The sequence below is a fragment of the Papaver somniferum genome, chromosome 5, assembly GCF_003573695.1.
Source record: "Papaver somniferum cultivar HN1 chromosome 5, ASM357369v1, whole genome shotgun sequence".
NCBI lineage: Eukaryota > Viridiplantae > Streptophyta > Magnoliopsida > Ranunculales > Papaveraceae > Papaver > Papaver somniferum.
Window position 1 is genome coordinate 188,281,387 of NC_039362.1, and position 10,453 is coordinate 188,291,839.

The following is a 10,453-nucleotide window of genomic DNA, read 5'->3' on the forward strand; positions in this document are numbered from 1 at the left end:
ATATTCCAGTCAAGAGGGGCATTTGTTGGATTTTGCAATGGTTTAATTTGTTTTGCGCGTACCAAAACCATGATAAGTTACATTGATGTCTGGAACTATACAACTGAAGAATTATTATGCATCTTCCCACCCGTTATCGATCATGGAGGTAAGAGGTATAGGCTCTTGTCTTATGGATTTGGATTTGATTCCTTTAGCAAGGAGTATAAAATAGTGTTTATTGTTCACATGTTTAATACTATTTCTCTCGATCAGGTCATCATTCTCATAAATCATCCAATAAAAGGACATATTTTATCTTCTGTGAAGACACATTACTTCGTATGGAGGCGCAGGATGTGGAGGCACATTGTTTCGGATGACCAGTAATCCCCAGGTCATTCTCGTCTTCGACCCCCATCAATAGAAGTTTCAATACATTCAGTTCCCTTTCGGAGGAGGGACAGACGATATTCGGTTCTTTGAGTACAAAGGGTATTTAGGTGTTGCCACCCTATAAACAAAGCACCAGCAGCAGGAAGTAGAAGTGGCATTGGCACTCTGGAAAAACTTCACTTGAACATACTCAAGTCTTACAAAGATGACCAAGAATGGGTCAAGGAGACTGTTGATCTTTCTCCATATCCAATTCCTTTTCTCGGCCTGTCGTTCAGTGAGCTTCCGTGACCATGTCTTATTGTACTGGATGTATCCCAAACGCTTTTTGTTCTTCAATCTGCATACCAAATGTGTAAAGGTGGTTGGGGAACTCGCTTCACACATCTTCCAGAAGACACCGCTCCAAGATCTCAAAACTCACGACTATAGGCTGAACTGTGAGGTTGAAAGCATCTTTTCTTTGAAAACCTTGTTGCCCAGACGAGCTCAAAGATGCGACTCTGCTACCCTGAGTGCAATTGCGGAGAAAGGCTTTGGGCACATTTTCAGCCCGAAAGAACCAAAAACAGTTGGGGGGTTGTTCAGTTCGTATACTCAATCAAAAGCCAGCGAGTACTTTGTTTTTTTGATGATCAAGTTATATGCATGTTTTTACTAGGTCTATTGTGTCATTCAGTTTATTGTTTTACTGTCTTAGTGACCGTTTTGTCAGAATCTCGACTACCATATTTACCTTGGCCCATTAATTTGCTCACTATGATAAACAATGCAATACTCTTATCATTAAGGGCTAATCACCTAGTTACTTAGAATTTCACAAACCACAGCTCAGGCAAAAAAATTCCAACAAATCCCAACTTAACTAGTGTGCTGTTTTGTCAAGATCGGAGGAAATTGAATGTCTCATGCTCATCCCTTGGGAGTCCTCCTCAAATTGAATTCTGTGAGACATATAATGGGTCGTTAATGCAAATCAAGGACCTTTTTTTTAAACGCAGGTCCATGGAGAAAACTAGCGCAACCGTTAAACTCCTGGCTCCTCATTTGGGGTTTTCATCTTATCTCCAAGCCATATTCCAAACTTTCTTCCAACTTATTTATTAGGAAAAATATCGTTTGGTCCTTTTTTAGATGGGTCCATGTCAGTTTGGTTCCTTGGAAAAACGCCTTTACTGTTTGGTCCGTATTTATTTAAAAATATTAAATGGACAAAAGTAACCTTCCGTGTTAATTTCTATTTTTTTTTTGTAGCAGTGTTCATTCTTCAAAATGAACTCCTGTTAATTTCTATTTATTTTTCAGAAATCACCTACAAATCAGAGTTCATTCCAGAAATGAACTCCATATAAAAACCTAAAAAAACAGAGTTTATTCCAGAAATGAACTCCATATAAAGACCTAAAAAATAGAGTTCATTCCAGAAATGAACTCCATATAAAACCTAAAAAAAAACAGAGTTCATTGCAGAAATGAACTCCATATAAAAACCTAAAAAAACAGAGTTCATTCCAGAAATGAACTCCATATAAAGCTGAAAAAAACAAAGTTCATTTCAGAAATGAACTCCATATAAAAACCTAAAAAGAACAGAATTCATTCCATAAATGAACTCCATATAAAAACCTACAAAAACGACGAAAACACACACAAATCTTCATCTTCTTCATCATCTTCATCGTCTTCAACAACAGCAACAATAAGACAAAGATCTAAAAAACAAGATCTTCAACACGAGTTCATTCTTTTCAGATCTGATATTAGTTCATCCTTCACAGCAAACATCAATATCGTCGTTTTCGTCTTCATAATCTTCGTCGTCTTCAACAACAACAACACCAAACAAACCCTAAAAACTCCGTCGTTCATCATCTTCTTTTATCGTCTTCACATCTTCAACAACAACAATCACGAGTTCATCTTCAAAACATCATTACGAGTATCATTTATCAACAACAACTGTTTATTTCTTTCTTCATCTTCTTTAGAGTAGCAGAGAAAAGAAAAAAAGAGGAGAGAGAAAGTAGATCTGAGAATATGGAGGTGAGAGAAAGTAAATCTGAAAATAATATCTTCTCTCTTGATAATTGACCATATATATCTTAAGATGACATCATGGATGACGTAATGGTCCCAAAAAGATATTTGTACCACTACATGACGAAAATTACATCATCCATGACGTCATACTAGGACCAAACTATAATTTATATTTCCAAAATGGACCAAACGGAAAATTAACTAGGTCAATTGGACTAGACTCTCTCTAATATATTATTTCTAGGACCATATGATATTTCCTACTTATTAGAATCCTAATGAAAGCGTCAATCCAACGGACGTCAGACGCCCAACTCTCATAAAATATAGAGGAAACAATCAACTTTTATGGACATATTATATCCCAAATGTAGAACTTAAGAACTTAAATAATCACTAGTCAACTGTCAATTCTTTTGACGCTTTGGAAAAATACACCATCCGACTTGTGTCCAAATAATAACAAAATTTAAGATTAGCCTTCTAAAAATCTTTGCTTTTGGTAGTAGATCATGATTCCAATTGCTTCAAGATAGACTGCCAGTGACTCCAGTTGTTTTTAAAACTATCAACAAAATAATCCCAGATTTACAGCGTAGAATTGCACTTAAAAGGTAGATATTGATACGTGGAAATGGTACGATGGCTCTCATGCTCCCTCTCATAAGAGAGGTTAGGGTTCGAGCCCGATAATTACCTTAAACATTCCTATGTGAATGGGAAAGCAGTGAAAGACCGTTGTTATATGTTTATCAAAATAAAAAGTGACAACACTTTGCATTGCTCAAACGAACTCTAGTGCCTAGTTAGCAATTCGGGATACGAAAAATATTCGGAACAGGATACGTACCAGTATTATACGGATTCGTAAAAGTCAAATTCGGCCAAAAATTCGGTCAACGGTTCGTGATTCGGTAGTAATACGGAACGGTATACGTACATGTATAATTCGTTTTAGAGACATAAATTCGACATACAAAATTCGACATATATTTAACCTGTTAAAAAATCATTTTTAACATAATCTCTTCTTATATACTATAATTTAATAATTGACATGAACTATACATATTGTATGTGCATTACAATCTGCAAATAACACGTACGTTTGTGGTATTGGAATCAGATTGGTGTATGTAAAATTTTACAAGTAAAAAATGTAATAAAGAATGACAATTTAGTGGTGATGTGGCAAAGTATTGTACGGACTGTATGATTCGGTAATTCGTAAATACGCGTATAATTCGTTTTAAGATGGAAATTCGCGAATCTAAGTCGGGATTTCAGTTATACGGACGATACGTACGGATTCGGTCGTGCGGACAGGTTCGCGGATTATACTAGTATAATACGGGAATTTACTAACTAGGCTCTAGTGTTTACTTTAAGATTGGGTTAAAATATCCCGCCACTCCCAGTTCCGTTCAAAAAATTTCATTTTGAAAATTTCACTTTTAAACTGCGCCAAAAATTACACCCAACTCCACGATCCGTATGAAACCCTGTAAATCAGTACCAGCCGTCGATAACACCATACATACGACCCTTTTAAACCCGAAACAAAAACATAATCCGAGTGAAACCTTTTAATTCATTATCAGCCGTTGATAAAACTAAAATCCTTTTCACAATCCCGCCCAAATACTACTACTCCTCTATAAATCCCCATTCCCAAAATCCTTCTACCTCACAAATCAAGCTCACAAAAATCTCTTTCAAACCCTAATTTCTCAGATCTATTCAACTTTCATCTTCAGCAATGGCTCGTACCAAGCAAACAGCAAGAAAATCCACCGGAGGAAAAGCCCCAAGGAAGCAATTAGCAACAAAAGCAGCCCGGAAATCAGCACCAGCAACCGGAGGAGTGAAGAAGCCTCACAGATTCAGGCCAGGAACCGTCGCTCTTCGTGAGATCAGGAAATACCAAAAGAGTACCGAACTTCTGATCCGAAAGCTTCCATTTCAGAGATTGGTTCGTGAAATCGCTCAAGATTTCAAGACTGATTTGAGATTCCAGAGTTCAGCAGTTGCAGCTCTACAGGAAGCAGCAGAAGCTTATCTTGTTGGTTTGTTTGAAGATACTAATTTGTGTGCAATTCATGCTAAAAGGGTTACCATTATGCCAAAGGATATTCAACTTGCTAGGAGAATCAGAGGTGAACGTGCTTGATTTATGGGGGGTTTTGTTCAATTTCTCTTCTTTATCTTTTGGGGTTCTCTGTGTAAAGGTTTTAGATCTGTGGGTTTGGTGGGTTTTATGTCTTCTCATTTTGTTAAACTCTGTGTTCTGAAATGATTCATCTAATGAAAATTGTTCACTGTTTTATCTCTAATTCATCTTAGATTGTCTTATTTGATCCTGTTCTTGAAACCCCCAATTCCGATTGATTAAACTGAATCCTTACTTCCAGTTGATTTTAATGTTTTGCTTTTCTGATTTGATTTTGTTCTGGAAACCCTCCATTCTATTGAAAACAAACCCTAAATTTGTTTGAACTGAATTCCTAAATCGGATTGAAACCCTTAATCATCCATATCCTAACCTGAATCTTCCATGGCCTTTTATAAAACACCAATGGCATTTTGTCCGGCCATTTCTGCTTGATATGCCTCTTGCTGCAGTCCCTTGGCAGTTCATGGGTCATGCACTGAGGAATCTGGGGCAGCTTTATTCACCAAAATTTACTTGATGCAATACTTTAAGAATTCATAGGCTGCTAGATAGGAATTTGATTAGGCCACTCTTATTGTGCATTGCCATGGAGCAAGATGCATCTGTAGTTGTGGACAAAGAACAGGCTAGGGGTGAAAGCAAATAATGTTAGAGGTTACTCTGCCCAAAAATGTACTTCAGATGATACAGAATTTCCAATGCTGAAACTGTGACAACTCAAACTTCTTTCAGATCTAATCCCACTATGTAATGGTTTTTAAGGAAGCACACAGACTTGGAATTTATCATTTGGCAGAGGCATACCCTTGGCTGTTTCCTACTCAGTTACTCTTAATAACACTATAATAGATATCAAGTAAACAGGTTTCAAGGAGCAATCAGAGTAATTTAATCAGTCCATCATTTACTATATTGAAAAAATATTCCTTGAACCTAAACAAAATTATTGCAGAGGAAGGACCATAACTACATCATAAGAGCTATAGTGCTATACAAGACCAATACAGAACCAAAAAGAAAGATTGAAATAAAGATGCGCCGAAAATTGTGAATTTTCAGCTCACAGGTTCCCCAGCTTTTAAATTCGCTGTAAATTTTGAAAGTTGTGCCATACCAGCTCATCAGAGAAGTTATTATAGGATAAACTTCAAGGGCTGCATAAGTTCCTCAGCTCCTCCTCTTTTGCGTACCAGGTAGGTATTAATCTTTGTATGAGTTCCTAATGGTTCCCTCAGCAACTCCAGTAGCCATGGATATATCTGCACATCAAAAATTTAAGGAGTTAATAATAACCCCAAAAAGAGAGTAAGAAAAAAGATATATTCTTGAAGTAACAGAAAGGAAACCGAGTGTTTGCTGCTTCTCAAACCTCGGAGTAGCTTCTTCTCATCAGATAGCTGGGTTATCATGTAAGTGACAGCAGCTGCTACTGAAATAGGGCTCCTCCTGCAAGACATCGATAACTTTTATTATTTGCATAACAAGATCTGGAGCACAACGATGATACAGTTGGTGTTTAATTAGCAGACTAAATTCGCATTCTCCATAACGGTTTATATCTCTAACAATATAACGGTAACGGTTTATGTATAGTTTTCTTTTTCTTTTGTCAATACCCACAATTATCGTTCTTTAGTAACACCCTACACTAGTAAAGTGGCATAAGAACCATCCTTGGTCGATCCAGCATCTAAGCAGAATACATCGAGTTGGTTGCATACGTTTTTTGTATCAACAGTAGGAACACCTAAACACCATATCCGTACAGCCTCACAAGTCTTCCAATTGTTATGGATATCATTAAGCACGGTGTGATTGCAACTATATTTTGCCATTGTTTGGTGTTTTGCATCTATGTTGTAATAAAGTTTGTTGGATTTACACAATAGATCAGCACCCTGAATGGAACCGAGCAATCATGGATTCAGAATAACAATTGAAGAAATATAAAAACACCCTACCAAATAAAGTGGGATAAGGGACCATTTATCTATTCATTTACTTGTTAAATCAAGCATATAAGAACAGTACCTCGAGTTGGTTGCACACATTTTTCATATTGACAGTAGGAACACCTAAACACCTTATCCTTACAGCCTCACAAGTCTTCCAATTATTATGAATATCATTAAGGATGTTGTGAGTAAAACAATCTCTTCCTACACAACAATGAAACAGTAAGCAATGACAAAAACAAACTGCGAAATTGCACAAAATGCAGTAAATCATCCAACTTACCCAGATTAATTTGACGTTTAGTCCTAACCCTTTGACATTTATCAAGTAAATCTTCCTCTCAGCATCACTCAATGATAAAATAACAAGTCAAACTGATTAACTTGGAAGGCACAGAATTATATTAAAACCGAAGTCAGTTTTGTATTTATCTAATGGGTGCTGCAAATAATTTGCTGTCAGAAGATAATAATTCATCCTCAGAGCTGGAGCTTTCGTAACCATTACTAGAACTCCCATCTTCTTCCACAGTGTGACTTGATCCGCCAACAAGGTAATCAAATGAAATATCATCGTCGACAAATTGTCTAGGCTCTGGTGCTGTGTAATTCTTCCCTCTCCATATTACTATCTGCTCTTTTTTAAAAGTAACAAGAACACAAGGAACCAGGTCCTGCAAGAAAGAACAAAAACCTATACGCATAAAATCTTGTCCACCTAGTAGCTTGTTTAACTTAAGTCTCTAAACCTATTTCTAAACATTAGCTCAAGAAGAAAAAAAAACTACACAAAGCCCAACACAACAACTTGGGTGGCACAATGAAGCCTGGTCCTACCTTCCCAGGAAAAACCTGAACTTTGCCAATTAGGTGGAGCTTTATTCAAGGTTGTAAGCAGTATAACAGAGAATAATATGAAGAAACTAGCAGGAAGACCATTTCTTTTTGTTATAATCTAAAATTTCACAAGAATCAATGGTTCCAAATTGAAAACTTACCCTGAGTTTGTAGCCTATCTTCTTGTAGTCACTCTTGTTGAGACCCTTGCAGTCAATACGAACCATCACCTCGGTAAGAAAAGCATCTCGAACCATGGGTACAAGATTACCATAATAACCATTCTTCACTGTGATATCTCATTTAAGTTAGTGACCAAATAAATGTGTAAAATTGTTTTAAGAAATACTGATTATGTGAAAACATTACCAAGTTTTGCAAGAGCAGGAACTGATAGGCCCCTCTTTCTCATTTCTTTGGTTTCGTCGATGGTTAAACCGTCAATTGTACTTCTTATCAACCTTGGATAAATAGGCTCGTGGGGCCTCCACAACATTACTGGAATCACAGGCCTTTCCTTGGGTTTATAATGCCTGCCTCTATATAACACCAAAAGACCACCATGTCTATATATAATCTTACCACTTGTCTTATCCTGCAATGTTAACATACAAATGAGAAATTTTAAAAGTACTTCTCGAAGATGTAAAATCACAAATACTAGTGCCCAAATCTAATCAATCGTAAAACTTTTGAACTGGAGAAATTCATGGTCTTCGGGATTTCGCTGGACCTGCATATCATTTCTTCCCAGTTGAGTATAGGTTAGTTGTGACTATGACTACTATGCAGTTTGTCCTGGTTTGGTTAACAAATGAGATAGACAAAATAGTAACTCACAATTGGTTAACAAATGAGATAGATGAAATTGTCACTCACAATACACTAGATCATATCAACATAAACAAAGAGAGTACTATAGTGCAATATAATTTGATTTATGCACATATAACTCATACATTTTATCTGTATTCAAGTTTGACTAACTTTTTCCTATAACTCAATTTCATCATATCTTGCATAAGCTGAAAGAGAAAAGAAATAAAATGTAACCATGAAGGTGTTCCCTCTACGCCAGGTGAAAATGTCTTATTTAGCCAACAACTCAAGGCTGGTTGGTCCAATTTTCATTTTGCTTTCCCCAAGTCCCTATTCTTCTATTTCCTATTTTTGTATAGATTTGATAATTTGAGAAGTGGTTCAAGCATACACATTCTAGATTATTTAAATGTATACAGTAAACCAATCTGATCTCAAGCACCCTGGATATAGCCTAACAATTATACTTCTAAAAACCAATTAGAGACAGTTTAGCAAAAATCCATGATTCCACTACATTTACAGTTTTCTTTTTCTTTTGTCAATACCCAAATTATCGTTCTTTAGTAACACCCTACACTAGTGAAGTGGCATAAAAATCATCCTTTACTTGGTCAATCCAGCATGCATATAAGTAGAATACGTCGAGTTGGCTGCACACGTTTTTCGTATCAACAGTAGGAACACCTAAATACCATATCCTTACAGCCTCACAAGTGTTACAGATATCATTAAGCATGGTGTCATTGCAACTATATTTTGCCATTGTTTAGTGTTTTGCATTTATATTCTAACAAAGTTTGTTGAATGTATACAATTGAACAATCTGATCAGCACCCTGAATAGAACTGAGCAATCATGGATTCAGAACAACAATTGAAGAAATATAAAAACACCCTACCAAATAAAGTGCGAAAAGGGACCATTTTTTTATTCATTTACTTGGTAAATCAAGCATATAAGAACAGTACCTCGAGTTGGTTGCACACGTTTTTCATATCGACAGTAGGAACACCCAAACACCTTAGCCTTACAGCCTCACAAGTCTTCCAATTATTATGAATATCATTAAGGATGTTGTGAGTAAAACCATCTCTTCCTGCACAACAGTGAAACAGTAAGCAATGACAGAACAAATGTCGAAATCGCACAAAATGCAGCAAATCATCCAACTTACCCAAATTAATTTGACGCTTAGTCCTAACCCTCTGACATTTATCAAGTAAAATCGTCCTCTCAGCATCACTTAATGGTTTTCCAAGTATATCATCTCTCAATTTCTTTATCTTCTCTTCCAAATTGACCGCCTCTTCATTTCCATCATCAACGGATTTAACAATTGGATCAATAACAGGTGCACAAACACCAGTCCATACTCGATCGATTCTCGATGGACCAAAAGGGGAATACTTCGGTTCTCTTAGACCAATTGGTCTAACATCTGGACTGCTTTCAGTGTAACTAAACCTGAAATCAAATGGTAAATCTGAATGTAATGGTTTGAAATCAGTTGTGTTAAGTGATGATGGTGGTTTATATAAGGGTTTTTGTCTCTTCGGTTTGGGGTTTTCATGGACATTGGGTTTTATAGAGTTAGGTTTTACTGAGAGATGTTCTGGGGGACTGAAATCGTATTCTTTCAATTTAGAAAATGAAATTGAAGATGAGGAGAATAGTTTAGAGTATAGAGAATGTAATTTAGGGTTTTGAAGTTGGCGGGAAATTATGTGAAGGATCATGTGAATGTCAGCTTGTTGTTGTTCTTCATCTGAGGAGAGAGAAGACGAGGCAAGAGTAAGAAAGTGCAGGTGTGACTTGTGAGGCGCTAGTTTTTTTTTTCTCTTGCATTTCATTCGTTTTGATGGGCTTTTACACCGAGTCACCGAGTCTAACGGTCGTAGCCCGTTTGAATACCAGAAGTGGAAGCAGAAATTAGAATTGGAAGTGACAAGTAGAATGTTTACACAAACATTTAGAGGTGGAAACAAAAAGTTAACTTTTTTAACTTCTAAATGTCATTCTGAAATTGAGTACACAAATTAGCTTCTGACTTTTTTACTTCCAGAAGTTAGAATGTAACTTCTGAAGTAGTATCCAAATAGACTATTATAGCGCGTTTGGATAGTAAAAGCAGAAGTGCTTCTACTTCTCCAGAAGCAGAAATCGGAAGCAGACATATTTTGCTTCATAAAAAGTTGATTTTTTCTTGTTTCTAGAAGTCGTTCTGAAATTTTATACCCAAACTAACTTGTTG

At 36.4% G+C, this 10,453-nt stretch overlaps 2 protein-coding genes across 2 annotated transcripts; one reads left to right on the forward strand and one right to left on the reverse strand.

Annotated features, from left to right (window-relative positions):
- Window positions 1-4,085: 4,085 nt before the first annotated feature.
- Window positions 4,086-4,748, forward strand: LOC113284005 (histone H3.2). The gene has a single exon (XM_026533392.1). It carries the CDS (start codon window positions 4,175-4,177, stop codon window positions 4,583-4,585), a length of 411 nt encoding a protein of 136 aa, XP_026389177.1. The 5' UTR covers window positions 4,086-4,174; the 3' UTR covers window positions 4,586-4,748.
- Window positions 4,749-5,493: 745 nt separating this feature from the next.
- On the reverse strand, window positions 5,494-10,008 carry LOC113284003 (CRS2-associated factor 1, mitochondrial-like). The gene is made up of 8 exons (XM_026533391.1): window positions 9,377-10,008; window positions 9,171-9,298; window positions 7,750-7,975; window positions 7,542-7,669; window positions 6,827-7,217; window positions 6,620-6,747; window positions 5,958-6,034; window positions 5,494-5,847 (listed from the first exon to the last, which is right to left on the reverse strand). The coding sequence occupies exons 1-5, from the start codon at window positions 9,936-9,938 to the stop codon at window positions 6,972-6,974; spliced, it is 1,290 nt and encodes a 429-aa protein (XP_026389176.1). The 5' UTR covers window positions 9,939-10,008; the 3' UTR covers window positions 5,494-5,847; window positions 5,958-6,034; window positions 6,620-6,747; window positions 6,827-6,971.
- Between the last annotated feature and the right edge of the window lie 445 nt (window positions 10,009-10,453).

Coding starts and splice junctions, on each gene's coding strand:
- LOC113284003 (XM_026533391.1), bottom strand. CDS start 9,938: ATGATCCTTCACATAATTTCCCGCCAACTTCAAAACCCTAAATTACAT. Junction 9,299..9,376: donor TAAGCGTCAAATTAATTTGG/GTAAGTTGGATG, acceptor ACTGTTGTGCAG/GAAGAGATGGTTTTACTCAC. Junction 7,976..9,170: donor ACGTGTGCAACCAACTCGAG/GTACTGTTCTTA, acceptor TTAACATTGCAG/GATAAGACAAGTGGTAAGAT.
- LOC113284005 (XM_026533392.1), top strand. CDS start 4,175: ATGGCTCGTACCAAGCAAACAGCAAGAAAATCCACCGGAGGAAAAGCC.